Raw genomic sequence first — 22,164 nt, 5'->3', positions numbered from 1 at the left:
CTAAGTCATTCACGCCCAGGGTCACGAGAGTGCCCTGCATGCTCCGGAGGGTCGCGCTGGCCACAGCCCGCTGGGCGGCAGGGCCTGGGGTCTGACCGGTTTCCTTTCTCCTCCCCTGTCAGCCTTAGGGAGCAACGTGGCCGGGCGCACGCCCTCAGGACAGAGACGGTGTCGGGGGCACCGATGCGGTTCTGGCAGGAAGGGGGGTGGGCAGGACTTTTCTGGGTGGCGGCTCAGCACGGTGGCCCCAGAGCCTCCATATTTTGCCCTTTGACAAAATGATTGATGGCCGGGAACTCTTGTGGAAAGCATCACGTGTGTGCAAACACTCAGCTCTCAGGATGTTCTACACGGAGCTGTGTGTAACAGTGCACACACGGAAGTCACTCGGACGTCTAACAAGCCAAGTCTCCTACACAGAGCTGGTCCCTTTAAAATAAGGTTTATGTTAACGTGGTCACCAATGTGCTGATAAACAGAGAAAAGCAGCACACGGAGTCATACGTGTGGGCCCCACTGAGAGGGAAGGGCGCACGCGTGGCTGGAAGGATGCTTTTTTGAAGGTTGACAGTTTCTTCCTGATGGTGGGATTTCCCAGGAGTTTTCTTTTCCTAGTTTTGGCTTTTCTGTGCTTTTCTGGTTTTCGACTACAGACACGTACTTATTGTGTAACACAAAGAACAATCACAGTAACATTTTAAAGCGTCGGGCTTTTACGAATAATTCTATAATTCAGACTGTTCCTTCTTCCCAGTGCAGGTAGTTCACACAGAAATCAGACCTCCCATTATAAGTTCTCTTGAGATTTAACGGGCTTTTCAACTGATGACTGTGTGCAGCTAAGACCCCAGTTAACAACGAGGCGCCCAAAGACGGCAAAAGTGCCCACCACCCACAGCACAACATAAAAATCAACTGGAGGAGAGTTCAGGGAATGTATCTTAATCCCCAGTTAAACCTCTCCTGGCTCTTGGGGCAAATCGAGTTATACAAAAGAATTGTTCATTATTACATTTGTAAAATTTTACATTTCTGAAAAACTGTCTTGGAGACCCTCATATTCAAAAACCGTCTTCTATACAGATGTGGGTTTTATTTCATGTTTTTAAAAAGGTCCATTTTGTGCTCCTTTGTATCAAAGCAATGCAAACTAACAGAACTGGGACGGCGTCTTAGATCCGATCGGGGAAAAGCCTCTTCCCGTCAGCGCCAACGGCCCTCGCTACGGTCCGGGCATTCTCCTTTCAATCCTTCTCCCCCAGGTCCAGGTCCAGGGCTTTAACTCTTAGTTCTGATCGTGCCAGGCCCAAGGATGGCATTGAATTTAGGCCGCAAGCTGCCCAAGTCCTGCAGACCGCCCCGCCATCTGACCTGAGGTGGCCCGGTGCCGATGAGGGGACATCGGGTGCCGGCGTGGGACACACTAAACACAGCGCTTTGTGTAATAGTCACACCAGCCCACAAGTCAGCTCCTGGATGTGAGGGCACAGGCTTAGCAAGAGGGCCCAAGGTCACAACCTTGGCCACAGGCAGAGTGTCTTCCAGAAGCTCAACCACAAGACTCCCACTCGGGCTGGGAGTGAACAACAGGAACAGCCGACTTCTGCTGTGCCAGGCGGGAGCCCCCCAGAGGGACAGGGAAGGGCGCTGCCCCAGACCCGGGACTACGACAGGGAAGGGTGCGGGGCCCTTGTCCTCCAGGCCTGTGCGGTCCAGCAGGCGGTGCACACCGACAGAACGCAGCACACCGTGGGGGTGGGGCACCCTGTAGAATCGCAGCCCCCGGGAGAGCCCCCTCTGGGGCCCGGAGGCCACTGCCCTTGACCCTTCAGGCCTGGGGTGGGGCACACCCCTCGTCAGCCCTGGGGTCCTGTTCCTCCTCTGGGGTGTTTGTTGCACACCCACACACACCCTCATGAACCGTCTCTCTGGAGCCCTCATGCCACCGTCCCCTGTGAGCCCGGGTGGCTCCTGGGCCCCTGACGGCGCCCACTGCTCCCCGTCCTGCTTTCACTCTTCACAGAGACGGCCTGCTGCCTCGGGCACGCGGTGTGGGTTGGGGGCGGGGGCAGACCCCGTGCTGCCGTGGCACTGGCCTCCGGAACGGCGCTCGGCGTGTCCTGTCCGAAGTGGCGCCTGCAGAGTGCAGGCAGAGGCGGGTGCGCCCTGAAGCCCGGTCGCCGTGTCCTTTCAGACTGCCTGTCCTACTCGGCGGTGCACGTGCTGTCCCAGAGGTGCTACGGACGGCAGCGGTGCAAGATCCTCGTCAACAACCAGCACTTTGGGAGCCCCTGTCTGCCGGGAGTGAGGCAGCGCCTCGCCGTCACCTACGCCTGCGGTAAGCACGCGCCGTGGCCAGAGCTGCTGCCCAGAGGCCGAGACCGTGGTGGCCCGCCCAGCACCGGGACTCCGGCAGCGGCCACGCCCCCCAGTCCAGCGCCCCCTTTCCTGTCCTTCCCTGTGGGTTATGGCCTTCAGTCCAGAGGGGTTTCCCAGCCCTTCTAGCATCAGGGGGGCGGCAGACGGGGAGGGTGGGAACCCAGCAACAGAGGGTCACTGGGTGTCCCTGTGCGAAGGGACTCTCGTCTGCACCCTCGGAGGCTCTGGAATTCGTGGGTGCGTCTCGGGAGGTCACAGAGGCACAGTTGTCCCTGCAGCCCTGCTGGGGCCCTGAGTGAGCTCTCTGTGTGGCTGCAGCCCCTGCCCCGTGTCGCCGTGGCGCTGGGCCAGGTGGGCCAGTGCTGGCCATAACCAGTGACACATTACTTGACACCGTTTTTGGTGCTTTGAAATAAGACAGTGAAATGCCCGGTCCACACGATTCCAGTTTGATAAAACTACCTGCACGGAGCCCAGCAGCTCACTGTTGTTCGAGGTGGGTTCCCGGTTTGTAATCCAGACGGGCACTCCTTGTTCTGTTCTGCTTGGTAACGAACATGAAAGGGAAGGGTGACAAACGGCACCGTGACGAAGGAAGGACCTGACACCTGGGCCCACGGAAACCCCTTCCGCTGCCGGACTTCCCAGACTTTGCGCCCGGTTTTATTGAGGTGTAACTCGCAGGTGGTGCCACTCACCAGCCGCGAAGTACACTGAGTGTTGGGTTCGGGGTCGCGGAAGGAAGCCCCGCCCCCTTGAGCCCCTCCTGGTCCACCCACCTCCACCCCAGGCGCCCCCAACCTAGTTCTGTCCCTGCGGATCTTTGAAGGTTATCAGTTTTCAGGGAGTCACGACATATGCGGTTCTTTGCAACTGGCGCCCCCACTGGGCATGTGCCAGAACTTCATTCCTTTTTAGGACCTGGTGACTTTCCCCAGCCTTTTCCATCCCAAGCTAACGCCGTTGTCCTTGGCAACGTCCAAGCTGTAATGTTAGTTGCAGCGAAGTGAGCACACCAATGTATTTCCAAGTCACGGCACCGTCCACCCGTCTGTCCTGGGCCCTTCCGTGGGCGGCAGCATGATGGCAGTCCTGGCCCAGGCTCCCCAGGCAGCCCCAGGGGCTACCCCAAGTTCTAGTGCTTCTGGCCCCTCCGGCCCAGCATAGGGGAGAGGCAGGGCACGAGCCGCAGACCAGGTTCCGGCAGGTTCCAGGGGCTGCCATGCGTCTGAGTGAAGAGAAGGTGGGTTTGGGTGCCCGGGGGTCCGTGTGAACGTCTGTGTTCATTCAGTCAGCACGTGCTCTGCGGGAGCTAAGGACGCAGTAGTTTATGGAAGGCACGGACCTCGAGTCACGGAGTTATCGGGTGGGGTAGAGAAACCACCCGGTGAGTCTGTGGCTGCCTCTCGGGGTCCACGGCCCTGCAGGGGACGTCAGGCCCCCCCCGGGGCCCTGTGTCAGCCTGTGGCCGGTGCGGGCGGCCCCCCTGTGAGCCGGGCTTGCGGCATCATGGGGAGGGTGGGCCCAGAACAGGCAGCTGTGGGCCGTGGAGGGGACTGAGCAGAGGTGCTGGCGAGGGGGAAGACCGCAGGGGTGGCCCCCGACATCCAGGACCAGGGCCTGAGACCCGTGAGGTCTGTCCTCAGGGTCTCTGTGGCCGAATCTTTCCCCGTGCTCCCGTCATCGCCCTCGGAGGGCCGCTCCCGGTGGGGCCTCAGGAGTCCTGCCAGGCCGATGACGGGCAGGGGCTTCGAGAGCCGGGGCTGAAGATGGAAGGGGCCTGGGGAGGTCAGCTGGGGGGGGCTCTGCACTGTCACAGCCGTCCTGCGTCACTGCGTCTCAGGGACGTGCAGGTGCAGAGCTAACACGTCACTGATGCACAGTTTACATACCTTAAATCCACCCACTTAAAGCAAAAAAATTTACTGATTTCTGACCCACGCCCAGAGCTGTGTGGCTCTCACCACAATGCAATTTTAAAACATCTCCGTGACCCCCAAAAGCCCCTTGTGCCCATGCCCCCACCCCCCACCCCACCCCCCGTCCCGGGGAACCGCGAACGAGCTTCCTGCCTCCACAGCATGACCGTTTCTGACGGTTTCATGTTAACGGGCTCGGAGTCGCAGGGTCTCTGGGTCGAGTTTCCCAGGCTAGTCCGTCCGGGTTGCAGTGCAGCTGCGTTCTGGGGGTGGACGGTCCACGTTTGGTTCATTCATTTTCCCGTTATTCTAAATACTGCAAGGCGGGCCCGGCCCCCCCGTCTGGGGACCTGAGGGTCACGCTGGTGCCCCTGCTGTCATGAGCGCCTCGGACTGGCAACCGCTCTGGTTGACGTGCCCATGTGCCAACTGAGTTTCTGATCTTCTCTACACACGTTGCATTTGAAGTGTGGACTAAATGAGCAACGTCTTTAAAACGTTTCTTTTTGGTTTCTAGTTCCCAAGCACATACTCACAGCGATCGATCCAGCCGTGGCCGATCCGAAACCCTCTGTGAAGCAGGAAGACGGTGACCACGGTAAGGCTCGCAGCCAACGCCCCTCCCTACGTCAGGGGACAGTGCACGTGGCCGGTGCGCTGGGGATCGAACCAGGGGTTCACTGTGGCGAACGGCTGTATTTAATGGCTGACATGGCATCTTGATTCTTAAACTGTATGTGGAATAAGTCCTCCCTCCATTCCCCTCTCAGTTCCTGAAAGAAAGATCCAATGACTGTGGGGGCTCCATGGTGGGCTCATTGGGAGGGTGACCATGGGGCACCCGGGTGCCACCTTCTCCCTCAGGGGCTCCTGGGCTTGGCCACAGGGGGTGGGATTTGGGTCTCTGGTTAAAGCCAGAATGGAGTCCTGGCCCTCGGGGCCCCTCAGAGGAACCGCCGAGCACCTGTTAAGAATTTGGGCTTCGGGTGGTGGAAGTTTTGTTTGTGTTACTTTTGTCGCAGACGTGGCGTCTGTCGCACCTAAATATGAAATGTGTGCCTGGCGTGGGGGACGCGGGGAGGCACCAGGAAACGGAAATCTTGCCTGGACTCACTCAGCGCTTAGAGGTCACTACCCTTGGTGTCCCAGGGCTTCGTCCCCGAGCCCAGCGTCCCCCCACGCTGCCATGCCGCTCTGATACCACGGACAACTGGGCCCCGCCGCAGCGGCCGCAGCCCTGCACTGTGCTTCCTTGGAGGCTTCGGCCTGACGCCCCCATGGTCCCCCGAGCCCCACGGCTGCCCCGTCGGCAGCTCCCACACCGTCACCGAGTCTAACCAGGCACCCGACACGGAGCCACCCTGCACGTCGCTGTCATTTCCAAAAACAGTCACCCAGCACAGCCGCCTCGGTGACTCGAGGCTGGCCCTTGCGAAGCCCAGCAGGGGGGCGGGTGAGCGGCACCTGAGCTGCAGCTGGCTCGTTGGAGAAGGTCTCAGTCCCTGTCACCGCTCCGCACGCGGGGACCACTCTCTGAGCGCTCCCCCTGCTCGGTCTTGTCTGGCCGCCGTGGCCATGTGTGCAGCCCTGTGTGTGTGGTGGTGGCGCCGTGGGAACCGCCTGCCCCACGGCCTGGCCTCTGTTCCCGCCGCAGGTGTGAAGGCTGACCCCAGCGAGTCCAGGGTTCCGAGGAACGACGGGGCCATCGTCAGCAGCTCTCTGGCAGCGTTCGCTTACATCAGAGGTAGGTGGGGGATCGGCGTCAGGGGACACTGGTCACTGCGCTCCGACGGCTCAGGGAAAGCGACTGTGAGTTGGACAGGGCGGCTGGTGTCCTGAACTCTGAAGACAGGGGCCGGGGCGCTGCACCTTCCGGCCGGTTGCAGGGGGAGGGAGCCTCCCTGGGGGGTGGGGAGCAGTCGGGGAGAGTCACAGTGGGGAGGGGCGGCGCCACGGGCCTTTTCTGCTCTGAGAGGTAGGAACTGGAGGGATGTGCTCCCAGCGCAAACACGTGGGAAGGGCCCAGGGCCAGCGAATTCCACCCGGGGCTGGAGGAAAATTGAGCCAAAAGATCACTGAGCAAACAAAACAGGCCGCGCCCTGTGAAGACAGAGTCCCTCTCTGAGTCACGCTGCCGCTTCTCCTGGCCCCCGAGGCTGCCCCTGGTTTCCCCCTGGAGCCCACGGACGCAGCCCCGTGTAACCCGCAGGGGCAGGCGCGCACTCTGGCGTGGAACGCCCCACCCACCCGAGTGCCCTTGAGTGCAGGCCGGGGCCTGGCTGTGACTGTGGGGGTTGGGACAGAGCCCACCCGACTCTGCCCCGGGAGCCGGACCCCCGGGGGCCTTTGCAAAGCCCACGCTGACGGGGTGCACTGCAGTGTCAGCGTCCCAGCGTCCCAGAGCGAGGCCATCTCAGGACACCGTCTGGGGTAGACGAAGGTGTGCAGAGACGTCTGGACACAGACGCCGCAGCCTCGCCATCCGCCTGCCCCTCCCGAGGTTGCTGCCTGCCGTCTGGTTTCCTCTGAGACACTTCTCCTCCCTGGGCACTCGCCCACGCCCACCTCTTGGACATTGCCCAGTAACTGCCCAAGTTAAGGGATGTCGGGATTTTTATTGTCAGAAGCAACCCCATTTTTTCAAAGTCCTCAGAGCAGAGTCACCATGAGAACCCGTCAAACAGGGAGTGACGGCTCCAGGGGCCTCTCGGGACCTCCCCGCACCAGCCGGGTCCCCGCTGGCCCCTGTGACCAGAAACCTCACGTGGGCCCTTGAACAGCAGAGATTTGTGCTCTCACAGTTCTGGAGGCTGCAAGTCCAAGGTCAGGGTGCCAGCCACGCTGGTGATGGGTGAGGGTCACTTCCCGGCTTCTGGACAGCCGCCTTCTTGCTGTGTCCTCCCGGGGAGAGACAGAGAGAGTTCTCCGTGCCTCTCCTCAGAAGGACACAAGTGTCGTTGGACCTGGGCCTCCCTCGCCGCCTCCTTTAACCTTATTCACCCGCCGCACCCAGAGCTTCTACCTCCATATACAGTCACTCTGGGGGTGACGGCTTCACCACATGCACTGGGGACACAATTTGTCCATAGCGATGACCCCGAGAGGGGACTCTAGTGCCCGTTCTTCCCATAAGGGAAGCCAAGGGCCGGAGGAGCTGAGCCGTTTGCCTGGGGCCGCAGCGTGGGCAGTGGTGGGGCCAGGACAGGAACTCGGCAGGCGGCCGGCCAGTGCTCTGGCTTCTCCGGGCAGGAACCCGTCCCTTCGGAGCCAGGACGGACGGGGACCTCGCCACCTGGAGCTCTAGGCCCCGGCTCCCTCCGCCCATCTCCACTCCAATACTCCCTCTCGCTCCCAGAGTCGCAGGGCTGGGCCCTGTGCTCATCCCCCGCCAGACGTCCAGGGTTCCAAGGGCAGCTTTGGTCACCGTGGTCATCGTCACATCCCAGCGTCTAGGACAGTGCCGGCCCTGCAGGTGCTTGGCCAGCAGTTCTCAGACGCTGGATGGGGGTGGATCCTCCCTGGTGTCGTGAGCTGTCGGGCTCGTTGGCACTTGTGCTGGTTACTCGTGGGGACTTAACTTTACAGAGCTCTACGGACCCGGTGGGGGGTTATCCAGCTTTACCAAGGGGTCCGTGGGCCCGTCCCTTGCAGCAGCCATGACCGAGCCAAAACCTTCCATCTGAGAGGCACTGGCCGTCTGTGTCAGCGGTCAGTGGCGGTCACCACAGGACGCACATCGGCCAGAGTCCAGGGCCTGTGGGCTCCCCAGGCATGTCGCTCTCTGGGCGGTCCCTCCAGGTGGGGCTCCGGCCTCTTCCTGGGCAGGAAGCACAGGACATCTAGTTCCAACAGCCAGTGTCACGCAACTCGAAGCCCCCTCGTCGCCACTGGAGAGGGGGGCTCCGGGCCACTCTCAGATGCACCGCCAGCCGGCCTTCGAGGGGATGGCCCCTGGGGACCCCGAGGGGCGGGGCCTGACTTCAGAAGCGGCTGGGCTGCAGTGAGCCCGGAAGGTTCTCGCGAAACCGGCCCAACAGTAGGTAGATTGAGTGAATCTGAGAGGACCCTGCCCCAGGTCGGGCTGCAGGTGGCTCTGACGCATCCGGTGACAGCAGACGAGCCACCAACACTGGGGACTCATCCCGAGATGCTGCAACCCAGAGGCTGGTGGAACAGACAGCAGGATGTCCAGGGCCCCCAGGAACTCTTCCTCTCTTGGCCATTTCTCGATCTGGGCAGCATCTTCTCGGGCGGGTGGACTCGCCCTCCCTCCGTGCAGACCCCCACCACCCGCATTCCTTCGGGATTGAGATCACAGGACCGAAAGGGCGGAGGGAAAAAATCTGAAAACACAGGAATGGGAAGGTGTGTCTCTGTGCGTGTGTCTCTCTCTGTGTCTCTCTGTCCGTGAGTCTCGGTGCGTGTAGGTTCTCGGCAGGCAGCCTGCGACCTGGCTCCCTGCGGCCCCGTGTGCCATGCCCTGCAGACTCGTCTGGAGGGTCTCGTCCATGACTCAGTGTCTCCTGTCACCTCCGACTAGAACTTTCCAGACACATGTTGTGTGTTTACCTCACACAACACGCCTTTCTTGTGGCCTTAAGAGTCCCCTTGCTGCCCCACGGCTTGGGTCCACGGGCGTCTCAGCCCCTGACAGAGCTGCTGTGACCTCGGGGTCCCTGTGGCCACAGCGGGAAAGCCTGGGGTCGGGGCACCATTGTTTTGTTGGACAGGAGCCCCAGGGCGTCAGGCAGACCCACGCTGAAACCCAAGTGCAATGACAGCTTCCAAAGTCAGTCCCAAGATCCCCTGTCGGGGAGGTGATGGGAATCAGCGCCGCCCTGCCACCAAGGTGTGGACTCCAGCGTGTTCCCACGGTCCCTGATCTTGGGTCCGGGGTGGGCAGTTGCTGTCACGTCAGCAGCACTGTCCAGCTGGGCTCTGGACCCTCACGGCGGGGAGAGGCCCTCACTCTGGCCTCTCAGAGGCTTATTTAGACGCAAATAAACTTGATCTGGAGTTTCTGTTGGCTCCAGACCAGGGGTCCAAGGGTCAAGGGGCCTTCAAGGCCATGGCCACTGTTGTGAGATTCCCGAGGCTGATGGGCGAGGCTGGCTGGAAACTTGGCCAGCAACAGACCAGGTGAGGTCGTTTAACCACAGGAGACGAACACCTGTGTTATTCCCGGATGTGACTCGGAAAAGGGGTCACAACAGCCGGGAGTGGTCCAGCGGCTTCTAAAAACGTGCTGTTGGTGTAAAGACTGGTGCTGTGGTGGGAACCAGGGCCTGAGCTCCAGCCCCGGCCACGGGCTGGCTTAGGACCACGGGAGGCGCTGGGCCTGCCCACCTGCGTGTTCCCCTCTGCTATCTGGTGACTCTGTGACGGCAGGCACATTGCTGCAGGTGCCTAGAAAGCCTCGTTCCAAAGGGCTGGCCCAGGGTCCCCCTTGGGCCCTGGGTCACTGGATCTCAGCAGGCTCAGCGTGGATGTGCCGGAGGGTGACTGCTCGGCCAAGGCTGAACCTGAGCCAAGAGGCACCTGGGAGACCCTGAGTGAGCTGCTGTCCTCCCAGGAGAATCCAGACACTTACCTCCCAGGGGAAGAGAGAGAGAGGATGGCAGGCAACTCACATTACAGGGTGCTACCCACAGGGCACCCCCACCCTGAGTGACTGAGCCCCTGGCCCCCCTTCACACGCTCCAGGGCGCCTCATGGGCCCTAGGGACCTGTCGGCCCCTCTCTCTTGACACTGGCATCCTATGGCCAGAAAGGACGGACATGCTCCGAGATTCATCCCCAATTCAGTGTCTAAGACGCTACAAGACGAGGAGGCCCGGCCCAGGCTGGGATGGAGCGGCACAGACGGCTGGACGACGGGGAGGAGAGAACGTCCAGGCAGACACCAGCCCCTGCGGAAGCCCCAGGGCGCAAACTGGCCCCTGTGAAGAGTGGGGAGAGGCCTGTGCGGAGGGAGGGAGAGCAGGGGGTCCGGCGGGTGGACCCTGGGGAGGGACGGGGCCAGGCTGCAGGACAGTGAGGGGAGCTGGCTGCGCTTTCAAAGAGCCCAGGGGAGGGAGGTGGAAGGAGGGTGGGGGCGCAGTGCTGGGGGCGTGGAGGATAGGTGGCACTGCACCAGCTTTTCAGAAAAACTCCCGAGTCAGCAGCTGCCCCCTGACAGCCACCACCGCCCACACACACAGACAGGCAGACACAGCAGGTGGGCTCGCAGGCCGTCGTTGTCAGGGGCACAGAACGTAACTGTCTCCACTGGTGCGAGAACAGGCACCTCGCCCTGCAGAGGAGAGAGTGGGCACCCGCGGCCTGAGCGGTGTTTTGGGAAGAGGGAGGACGGCCATCTGAAGAGAGGAGTGGGGGTGCGGGGACTTGGGATCAGGGAGACGCCGCAGGTCAAGACCGTAGTAAGATACCGTCCTGTCCTGTGACTCGAAAGGAAGGTCAGGTCCGCCCGAGCCGGGTGCTGGGGAAGGTGAGCCGTCATAGCCCCTCACATGTACCAGCCACGTTGGAAGCCGCTGGGGACGTGTTTCCTAGAATTCACCACCTGATAACTTCATCTGAGTGCCCCCTCCGCCCCCCAGCCAGTTCCCAAGAGAAATGCTTGCTCAGGCCGACCAGGGGCACTTTGCAAGAAAGGACACATGTGGCGGCTGCAGAGCCCACGAGATGGAAAACCGGGCACCAGCCCAGACGCCCCGGCAGGGGCGAGGGAATCGACCACACTGCAGCCAAGATGAGCGGCCCCCAACCTTTTGCATCTGGGTCCTAGCCGGCCACGGACGGGTACCGGTGTGTGGCCTCAGGGGTTGGGGGCCCCTGGCCAAGACGATGAAGGAGAACACGGCAGTGCCACATCAGGTGAAAACCAACCGTCACCACCGGCAAGGGTTCAGACACACAGCGATGCAATGAACTAGATTCAAAGGCAGGCAGGGCGGTAATGACCATGGATGGATTTGGGGGGTTGTTACCTTGGTGGGGGCACCCCGCTGGGGGGGGGAGGAGAGGCCCAGGCCGGACGCAGGTGTGGTCAGGCCCTCGCTCCGGTGCCCCAGGTGCCAGTCCTCACGCCGCCTCCGCTCCCAGAGATGAAAGGCCCCCCTTCTTTCACTGAGGACTCGTGGCTCCCTGCGACCGAATCTCCAGACGGCCCCAACACGAGGGGAGAATCTGCCGTGGCGAACGGCACAGCGGGCACCACGTGTGGGCCAAGGCCCCGGCGTCCTGAGGAGGGCGAGCAGACTGTGGGGGCCGGCGTGGCGACTTGAACCACGAGTGAGGAAGCTGAGTGGGGAGGTTCGGAGTTGCAGGAAGATTCCGTGTCTCACTCGGGTCCGTGTCAGGCCGCAGCCACTGGGCCTTGGACTGGGCACAAAAGCCAGTGGCCCTCGGGCACTCAGACTGCGGCCTGGATCTCAGGCGCAGGGGCCTTCGCCATCCACGGGGTGTGGAACGGGTCCACGCAGCTGTGCCGTGCCGAGCAAACGTCAGGGTCCCAGACGCAGGGCCACCGGCAGCTCGCAGCTCCCGGCCTGGCTCCCCCTGAGGCCGCCAACCTCCAGGCGGCCTCCCTCCTGGGCTGTAGCACGGCCTGTGCATCTGGGCCAGCCAGCCACGCCCACGGCCCACGGGTCCTGACGTGCGATCAGAATGCAGGGCACCTGTGTCCGCTGCAGGGCAAAGTGCAGGGCCCCAGAGCCGACCCGCTCCCGATGCCCTCCCAGGGAGCCTGGGCTGGCTCCTGACCGGTGTTGGGGGTTCGCCGCGTCACTGTTCCCAAGGTGGGGGTGCTGACGCCACAGGGGGGAGCGCAGCTGAGAAGCAGGGAGAGCACAGTCCTCTCTGCACGAGGGCAACGGGAGGCTCGGGCCTCGAGAGGATTCAGACTGGGGTGCGCGGCCAAAATCAGCGTTATTTCTATTTGCTGCGCACGCGTTTGGGTGGAAGAGGAACACCAGAACTTTTGTTTATATTTACTGTGTGGCCCAGAAGAAACGAAGCTCTGCTTGCGTCTACTTGACATTGGTGCTCACATCACATTTAAAGTTTACATTTATATTGACTTTCTGTGGTTTACTAGGAATAGCTGACAGTTTGCTGGGTGTTTCCTTGCATCACTGGGTGTCATGGGAGCTTTTCGGGAAGGAACGCCTTGCGTCCTGACGCCCCCGTGAGAGGAGGGAGCCCTTAGCCCCATGTCACGGAGGGGGAGACTGGGTCGCGGGGAGCTCCTGCGACACGCTGGGAGTCGCACAGCGAGGACTGGCAGACCTGAGTCTGAACTCAGGGGCCCGCCCTCCACGTCCCTCCGCTCCGTGTCCTGCCGTGGACACACCCACGTACTGGCCACACACGCTGCACGGCTGTTCTCACCAGTGGGGGCGGGTGGGCGTGGTGGGGGTGGTCCGGGGCCGCTGACTGACCGGTCCTTTCGCCCGCAGCCCACCCCGAGAGAGCTGCCCTGCTGTTCGTGTCCAGCATCTGCATCGGCCTGGCCCTTGCGCTGTGTGCCTTGGTCCTCAGGGTGCCCTGCGCCAAGGACTGGCGGGAGCTGCAGCTGGCGCGGGAGCGCCTGGTGCCGGGCGGCGACGGGGCCGCAGAGGACAGCGAGGACGCCGACCCGGAGGAGGACTCTTCCGGCTCGGATTTCCCCAGGGAGCTGCCGGGGTTTGGCAGGACTCCGCACCCCGCATACTCGTCCGCGGAGGCCGCGGAGCTGGCGGAGAGGATTGAGCGTCGGGAGCAGATCCTGCAGGAAATCTGGATGAACAGTGGTTTGGACGCTTCGCTGCCAAGGAACGTGGGGGCCTTCTGCTGAGCACCGGACGTGCCTGGTGGCCTTGCCCCTCTGAGCGCGGGAGCGCCCGGCGCCCCTGGTTCTGCCTCACCTGTACCTTCTGTGAAGGAGCCTTTGTCGTCATCGACACCTGGCGAAGCCAGAAAGGGGCCTTTCAAACTGTTTACAGCACATTTCCAAACAAACCCCTCGGGAGGGTGTTGCTTTCGGCTGCGCCCACTCCCGCTGGTGTCTGCACACCCACACACTCTGAGTTTGCGCCCCCGGGCGCTGCCGACGGCTCGCAGCATGAGTTCCTCCCCGCACAGCCTCCGCAGACAGTGCCTGCCTCCCACTCCACCGAGGCGCAGGCAGGGCGTCCCCAGGTCCGCCCATTGAAACCGCAGCTGCCTGGGGTGCAGGGCCACCCGGCGGGCCGTCCTCCCCACGCTGCTCCGTCAGAGGCCAGAGGCTTCTTGGGTGGAGAGGAGACACGGATGTCAGGGTTCTGCGTGGGCCGTGGCCACTCTGCTCTGCCTGGAGCTCAAAGGCAGCCCCAGCACATCAGGAATGAAGGGAACTGACTGTGTTCCAATAAAACTTTATTTATACACATTGACGTCTGAATTCATTTTCACACTCGCGTGTTATTCCTCTTTCAGCCTCAACTACTTACTGTCCTGCCCTTTACAGAAAAAGCCTGCCAGCTCCTCCTTTGGAGGTTAAAACTGCGGGGCTTCCAGAGGAAAAGGGGGTTGTTGGCCGGGTTCCGGAGCAGTTCTGTGTAGGGGGAGTTACACTCCAGTCATCGCAGAAATGGGGTCCTGCCCCATGGAGGGAGGTGGGAGCAGGAGAGAATAGCGGGAGCAAAGGAGTTGAGGTGATGAGCCAGAGGCTCCCGGTGGGAGAGCCGCGCCCCTCCACCCCGCACTGGACAGCAGTCCTACAGCTGGGGGCTCAGAGGGTAGAACGACAGCGTTGGGTCTCATCCTGTGCCTGGTCGGACAGCTCTCCCAGCCCGATGGTCCTCCTGGTGGTGGCCCCACGTGTCCCCAGTCTCCAAGGCTCGAGGTCGGTCCTCCTGGAGTGTGTGGGTGCACGTGCCCCAGAGCGGAAGCCTCCCCTTCGAGAGGGAACTCGGGGGCTCAGCCCGTCCCTGCCCGTCCTACTCGGGGCCTGGCCTCACGCCTCTGCCTCTGACTCCTGCAATAGATGTCAGCGAGTCTTAGTATCTTGGAAATAACCAAATTACAGGTACGTTCTGTTGGAGAAGTGGAAGTCATGCTCCCACAGTGCACGACTCCCGTGGATGCTTCAAGATGCGATTAACGTGGGCAGAGCAGATGCCTGTCAGGGCCCTACCATTTCTTCCTAGCAGAGCGCTTCTTGGGAAGGTTCCGGATCTTCGCTTGATGATTAGTCAGCCCGACTGCATTTTTTTTTTTGGATGGAGCCAGCAGGAAACCCGCTGGGAGTTCACCTCAAGGTGGAAATGTGCCTTCCTGCTGCGGCTGGCTGCCCACGGGATCGTGAGTTTGGGCGGCGGGGTTCGCAGACAAAGAGAGGAAAGCTGGTCACTTCCGATGGGGACACGTTTTAACTCCTGGCACTTTCTCCGTTCCAATGCGTGACTCCACGGAGGTACTCCTTTTGAGAGAAGAAAAATAGGTCTTGTCATTTCCTCTCGTTGCCAAGGCCAAGTCCAGTCCGGCACAGACTGGGGCAGGAGGGAGTGACTCCCGGTGACTGGACGCCAGGCTGACCTGGAAAACGCCCGCTCCATGTCCGAGGAAGGGAGGGGTGGACCCAGAGGCCAGTGTCAAAGCATGACGTGGTCTCCCTGAATGGAGAGAAAGGACAATGGTCCCTGCTTGTTACAAAGAGCCAGCAGGAGTGCGTGTTACTAACCTACAAAGAATTTGCCAACCCAGGGAGTTGCCTCCCAGCTTGGAGCTGCTGGACTTCCTTCCTGAGACCCTGACCTTGGCCTGCAAAGCCACGGGACAGCGGGGCCCGGGGACAGTGCAGCGTGGGCGGTCTGCAGATGGGGACCCGCGGGCCACCAAGCAGGGGTTTCTGTTGAGCGGGTCGAGCCCACATCACTCCGCTCATGCACGAGAACGACTTTTCTCCTTGAGGACGTCTGGGGAGAACCCCCAGCTGTCCTGGAAGAATAGCAGTAAAGACGTCTGTGTGGTGTTTTTAAAGGTGGTAGAAAAACCCCTGCAGTCTGCTGTTCGGTAGGACGCGGCCACGGCAGACTGGTACGTGGGCGATGGCGCCGCTCACGCAGCAGAGGGCGGCTCCACCTAAAGCAGCGTTTCAGCGGCTCGGACATGTGCCCCCGACACGCACAGGCCTGCGCAGTGGGGTCTCAGAGACCACGCGGCCAAACCTGGGCAGGTTATGCATCCAGACACATACAAACATCAAGTATGTTCTTTCCTACCTTAACCAATGTGCCTGGATAATGACCTTGAAGACCAGGTTCAAACTTAAAATCCTCAGGCTCTGCAGGGTCCCGGGCCAGGATGTGGCCGCGTGGAGAGAGCAGCCTCAGCCCCTGGCTCAGGCCCACCTTTCGCTTCCCGCCCGCCTCTGTCCCTCTGTGTGAGGGGCCTAGCTTCTGCATGTGTGCGGGGGACGCCAAGTGCCCGTGCCCGCCCCCCAACCCCTAGACAGCTCCTACTCCTTCAACACAGTGTGGGGCCAGAGACGTGCCTGCCAGCCTCAGGGACAGACACCGGGAGGTGGCCGGGTGGGCCCGGGTCTTGGTCGTGCGCTGGACAGCCGAGTGATTGCCTTCCTGGCCGGTGTCAGGATGTTTTTAAATGTCCGTCCTCATGAGCCCATCACTCATACTTTCTCCGAAGATGGGGGTACATGGGCAGAGCTGGGGCTGGGCCTCCAGCAGACACTCCCGGCTGCTCCCCAAAATGCCCAGCTTCCTCCTCCCTCACTGGCTGCCTGCGGACCTGGGCCGCTACCCTCTGCCCGCAGTCTCCCGTCTGCAGGATGGAGGCAGTGACGGCAGACAGCTCTCGGGGTCGCAGGCGGGGTCTCGGGGAGACAGAGGAAAGTGGGCCGGAGACGAGAGGAGGCGAGAATTGAGGGGAAGGTTTTCCACGGGAGCCTTCTTGCCCACAGAAGGGGCGCAGAGGGGTTTCAGGGCTGAGACATTGGAAAGACTCCTTTCTTGAAGTCGTCCTGGGTGTCCTGTCCCTGGGAGCCGGGACGTCCCCTCCTCCACTGCACACACACGTTCCCCGCAGCCCCAGAGGCCCTGGAGGGTCACCGCTTCTCCCTGACCTTTCCAGATTCCCCTTTGGGTGCTGACGCTGTCTTCTCTCCGCCTCCCCCAAGGTGATGGTCGGGCCCCGCGTGGGGAACGGGAGTCAAAGAATACCCCTGCCCCTGCCCTCGGGGGTTCACACAAGCCGGGGTGGCAGGCACAGCAACGGGAGAGTTTGGGAAGCCTGTGGTGGCAAAGTGCCGTCCGGGTGGGTGGCCTTTGTCACAACTCAGTCCTCGCGGGACACCGGCTTGGCGCCCCTGGGGGTGCTGCTCACCAAGGAAGCCGTCGGGGCCGGGGCCTTTCTGTGTGGGGCGTGTGGCTGCTCCTTCCGTGTTTTACTTGTTACGGGTCCTTCGTATTTTTTCACCGGGTTCAGTAGTGTGTGTCTTTGAGGAATTTGTTCATTGCATCTAAGTGACCTAATTCATTAGCATGTAATTGTCCGTGGTCTTCTCTTACAATTTCTAAAATTCCCTTACAACGAGCAGTAATGTCCCCTTTTACTCTGGCTCCAGGAAATTGAGTCCGACGTCCCTCCCTCTCTCTCTCCCTCCCTCCCTCTCTCTCTTATCCAGCTGCAAGTTCGTCCATTTTGTTGATCTTTTCCAAGAACCAACTGTCGATTTTACTTGTTTCTCTATTGTTTTGTTTATTCCCATGATCATTTCTCTTTTTCTGTCGCTCTGGGTTTACTTTGCTCTTCTTGTCCTAGATTCCTACGGTGGAAGGTTAGGTTATTTAATCGAGATCAGACTTCAAAACATGGGCATTGGTAACCATGAACTTGCCCCTGCACACGACCTTAGCAGCTTCTCACAGGGTGTGTGGGTTCTGTCATTCACCTCAGAGTGTTTCCTCATTTCCCTCCTGCTTTCTTCTTTGACCCACTGGTTATTTAAGAATTAGCGTTCAATTTCCGCATATTTGTGCATTTCCCCAAATTCTTCTGTTGTTGGTTTCTCACTGAACTCACTGTATTCAGAGGCTTTGCGTGGTTTCTATCCTTGGAAACCTGTTGAGACTTGTTTCCCGTGTCCGTGTGGTCCGTGCCTCCGTGTGGTCTGTTACGGACAACGTGCCACGTACACTTGAGAGAATGTGTGTTCTGCTGTGTGGGGCGATGTGTGCGACGGGCGAGTGTTGAGTCTGGTTGGTCCGCTGTGTTTTCCACGCCGTCCGGATACACGTGGGTTTTGCCTGGTCATGGTCTGCACAGGTGAGAGGGGGGTGTGGCTGTGCCTGACCGTCATCGTTGCATTTGAACGTTGGTGTCCGTCTCCCCCCTCAGCTCTGTGTCATTCTGCTCCCTGTCCTTTGAGACCCTGCGTTGGTGGCGTATATGGGGTCATTGTTCTACCTTCCTGCCTGACCGCTCCTTCTATTACCATAAACTGTCCCCCTTTCTCTCCAGGAGCAGTTTCGTGCTGAAGGTGACTCTGTCGGACATCGGCACGGTGGCGGCCCCACGGCCCCGGCCGTGGTTGTCTCAGTTTGTCTCTTCACCTTTCACTTTCCACCTTCCTGTGCCGTTGAGGGCAAAGCGTGTCCCCGTTCACCGCGCCCGGCCAGGTCCTCGGGTTCCGGGCCGGCCGGTCCGCCTCTGCCTTTGGCGGAGCCGTTCCGTCCTCAGTCTCACTCCTGCGCCTTCCGGCCCCAGACCACTCGCGATGACTGGTCCGTTTCCCTTTTCTTCTCTGCCTCCTCCTGTCCGGGGTGCGGCTTCCACGGCTTTAACAAACGGAGCCGTCTTTTCTGAGCGTGTTGCTCTGCCGGTGCGACTGTTTCCCCTGCAGCCCAGCCTTCACGGATCAGGGCCCGCTTCCCACCCCGCTTCCTCCGCGGAGCCGTGGTCTGCGGTTGCACGTGTAATGAACTACAAACCCACTGCCCGCTGCGGGGGTCACGGCTTCATATGCTGTCGTGTCTTTGACAGAAGCCCACAGAAGCAGCCCAAATATATTCATCTCGTCTTTAAATATTGATCCTCCTCTTGGGTCTCTTTATTCCTTCTTATGGGTCTAAGCTGCCATCTTCCTTCCTACGGTGTGACTTCATTCCCACCCCGCCCTTTGTATTTCTGCAGTGAAAACATTTCATTTACACTGCAGGCGGGGTGGTGAATTATAGGGGGTGTGGAAGGCTGTCCAGGGCAAGCCTGGTCAGTCCTGGGCAGTGAAGGGAGGCTGGCTGGGGACAGAGACGGGCAGGGTCCTAGTGACCCCTCAACACCGCTGCTCACTGCCACTTGGAGCGGGGTCTCAGGTGGGCCCTTTCTGTCCTCTGCAGCCTCTGCCCACACTCACCGAGCCCCTCACCATGGCCTGAGAGAGTGGAGAAGAGAAAGGGGCCGGAGTAAAGCGTGAGCTTTGGGATGGGCCATGGGGTCTGAGGTTTTGGGGGGCATGAAGGGGAGCCCCCTTCAGGTGGTGTCAGCTCCTCCCGGCCACATCTACCTGGTCTGTGGCCTCTCAGGCCACCTGCTGATGTGCGTGTCCCCGGAACTGGCATGGGAGCAGGGGCTTACACTTGGGAGAGGGCCTGGGGGGAGGACACTGAAGGCCAGCCAAGGGGTGACAGCTGGTGGCAGTCAGCATTCACCTGCTGGAGCTCAGCGCTGGGGACGCGTCCCACAGAGGCACCCGGAGCTCCTGCAGATGGGCCGGGTGGGGGTGGGCACGGTGCAGGTGACTTACGCTGAGTCCTGGCTTCGCCTGCTCACATGTCCCTGTGATGCATGTGCACACTCACACGTGGACACGCCCTTGCACACACATGCACACCCATGACAGTTCTCTCGGGCACAGAGGCCCCCTGTGCCAGGACACTGGCCGGCACCGGGAACGTGAACACGAAAACAGCCCTGTCCTCGTCCTCCAGACGTTTCCAGTGCCGCATGCAGCCCACGCTTGTCCATGGCTGCCTGTGGCTGCCCATGGCTCACTCGGGTTTCTCTAACCTCTAGGGCCAGGAGCCGCAGCCCCGGCCTCCATTCTCCACTTTGTCAGTGCTGGAGGCTACAGGTGGCTCCCAGCGGTGGAGAGCCAGGCTGGACGGTCAGGTGCCATTTTGCCATTTCTCCATCTCTCTAGAGCCCCACCCGGGATGCCAGGTGGGACTTTTGGTGTGACACTCTCTGCAGCTGAATTGACAGGACATCGGGTCACCTGGGCTGGTTGAATGGGGATTTGGGGGCACTTATCGCCTCCACAGTGATCTCAGCTGGGGTGGGCTGCCATCCATCCTTGTTTACTGGGCACGCAGGACCCTCAGTGCCCAAACCGGCACGTGGTCCCGGGCAGCGGGACCGGAGGTCGCCCTGACCTTTGCCTCCCTGGCTGCACCCGAGGCGCCGGGAGGGGGATGGGGTCCCAGTAACCAGGCCTCCCTCTCATCTTCCTTAAAGCCGCGTCTCTGGAAATACTATAGCATCTGCTCCTTTTCCTTGTGTAAGACAGACTGAAAAACAGCCATTCATCTCTAAATCCCTCTTTTCAGTCACTTCTAATATTCTTTAAAAAAAAGAGACAGAGGGCGCCTGGACGGACACTTCACAGACTTGGCCCAAACCCAGAAGGGAATATTGGTTTCAGCGGAGTTCACCTGGGGTCCCGAGAGTCAAGTGTGGGAACAGAAAACACACCTCTCCAGCCTCAACTCACGCCCTTGGGTGGCAGAGCCGGGGCACATCAGGCGACACCTCCGTGCCCCCTGGAATGTGACCATGGGAGGAAAGAGAGCTCGCCTGGGTGCGGGGTGCAGGGGCACCTGGGCGGAGCCGAGAGGGTTCCGTGGTTGGCCCCGCCCCCGTGTGGTCCCATCTCGTTCCCTGTGGCCCTTCCCTCTGGTGGGGGAAGGGGGCCCTGTTCACGTTCTCCTTCAGAGCACAGTGGTCCCGTGTGCCCTGCCTGGGGCGGGAGGGTGTGTCTGGCTCTCACACAAGGTGCCTTTGGGGGCAGGGGGGATCCATCAGCGCCTCCAAATTCCAGCCACATTCGACACCGTCCGAGTCCTCCCTCCCCAGACAGCCCTGAGCTGGAGCCATGGGCGGGGGCGCTCCGCTCTCACTTGCCGTGTGTTCATCTCCTCCCCCGACACATTGTCAGCTGTGGAAGGTCCAGCAGGACACATGTCTGTGCACGTGTACCTCTGTGTGTGCTTGTGTGCACATATGTGCACACATGGTCTTGTGGCTGTGCGTGTGTGCATGTACATGTATTTGTGTGTTGTATGTACATCTGCATGTGTATGTGAATGGCTGTGTGGGTGTATGTGTTTGCACGTGTGTGCAAGCATGGGCTGGCAGCTGTACACGTGTGTGCATATGTATCCCCCAGTCCTGAAAACCCATTGTGATATGGCCATCGCATGTGGCAGTGTCCTCATGTCCAGGTGGTTGTGGACATTTGAGCAGAGGCCCCAGCAGGACGTCTGCAAGCGGGTGCTGGCTTCAGCTGACCTGGGTTTGAATCCTGTCCTTTGGTGGCTGCCTGGCCTGGAGTGGCTCCTTTGGCACCTTGCCTTATATTTTCTCCTCTGGAGAACGCGGCCACAGCCGCGCCATGGCGGGGGGCCACTGCCAACACTCACCGCGGCCAGTGGTGCTCAGCGCTCGCCCGGGCCAGGTGTCAGGGCCCCTGGGAATCTCACATGGTGCAGAGGGCGCAGGGGGCTGCACCCTGCCCGTCCATCCACGTGGTCCCTGCTCCCAGGCCCTGGCACGTACGTGCCCACGTGTCTCTATTTCTCTCTCTGAACAAGTGGCTGCGTGGTCTCGGCCCCCCTGGGGCCACAGTGCGTCCGTGCAGTGACGCGTTCCTGCGGCCCTTCCTCACGGGCGGTCCAGAGGTTTCCGACCGTGTGCTACCACAGTGTCGCAGACTGAATGGTGGCCCCGAAGGTATCGGGTCCTGATTCCTGGAGCCGGGAAGTGTCACTTTATAAGGGGAGACGTGGTCACACCAGGACCCCTGAGTGAGAAGGTCTGGGTGCAGTTGCAAGTGTCTGTGGAGATGCAGGGGACAGGGGCGTAGGGAGCGAACATAAAAAAACTCTCTTGGGGAAAGATCGGGTGAATAGAGAGGATGGGGCATGGGAATCATGCTGTTTTTGGTCAAAAACTGCTGAACACTCAGTGTTGTGTGGGCAGGTGTGCTCATAAGTCACCCATCATGAAATGGGCAAACCTATTGAAAGAGTCTTAGAAAAAAACTCCCTGAAGCCGAACTCAGCCTCTCACAACAACGCCAGTTGGTGCACGGATACAGGTAGGTTCCTAGAACACTCACCAGTGGGGGAAGCCTGCTCTACAAGGGGCCCACCCTCCAGAAAATAATTCTGGGGTGTTCGGGTTCCCCCTCATGTATCTTTGCAAATACATGTGTTTGAAATTTCAGGCAGACACCCAGAAGAAGGGGTGCTGGGCCATGTGGCAGCCCCCATCTGCCTTTTCGGAGGACGCCCCACTCTGTTTCCTGCAGCAGCGGTGCCAGTCTGCATCCCCCCCACAATGAATGGGGGTCCCCTTTGCTCCATGTCCCGTCCAACCCCCGTGACTGCCTGACCGGGGAATTCTTTAAACACGACCTGTTACTTTAAAACTCGATCGCAGCACAGACATGGAAGACACCCTCTGACAACCAGGTTCGCCACGTGAGCAGAGAGAATTCGTCGCGAGGCAGCTATCCTCACCGCGTGTCTGCAGATTATTGGGGTGACGCTGTAGGAAAGTGATGAGGGAGGGAGAACCCCCAGAACCGTGTCTTTGTAGAGGACAGAAC

General features: G+C 60.6%; 1 protein-coding gene across 7 annotated transcripts in view; it reads left to right on the top strand.

Moving 5' to 3' along the window:
• Nucleotides 1–22,164, top strand: part of EVA1C (eva-1 homolog C) — a 57,289-nt gene extending 35,125 nt beyond the window's left edge. For 4 of the 7 annotated variants that reach the window (XM_053657977.1, XM_053657973.1, XM_053657972.1 and 1 more), the window contains 5 exons: nt 2,195–2,338; nt 4,816–4,896; nt 5,321–5,425; nt 5,953–6,042; nt 12,758–13,707. In XM_053657977.1, coding sequence (XP_053513952.1) covers nt 2,195–2,338; nt 4,816–4,896; nt 5,321–5,425; nt 5,953–6,042; nt 12,758–13,134 — 797 coding nt within the window. In that variant the 3' untranslated portion in view covers nt 13,135–13,707. Of the gene's footprint in view, nt 1–2,194; nt 2,339–4,815; nt 4,897–5,320; nt 5,426–5,952; nt 6,043–12,757; nt 13,708–21,780 lie in introns of those variants that run through there. The other 3 variants (XM_053657975.1, XM_053657976.1, XM_053657978.1) reach the window with 2 other exon arrangements.

Source organism: Artibeus jamaicensis, unplaced genomic scaffold (assembly GCF_021234435.1).
Source record: "Artibeus jamaicensis isolate MK-2021 breed Jamaican fruit bat unplaced genomic scaffold, CSHL_Jam_final scaffold_474, whole genome shotgun sequence".
Taxonomy (NCBI): Eukaryota; Metazoa; Chordata; class Mammalia; order Chiroptera; family Phyllostomidae; genus Artibeus; species Artibeus jamaicensis.
This window is presented reverse-complemented; position numbering and strand designations above follow the sequence as displayed.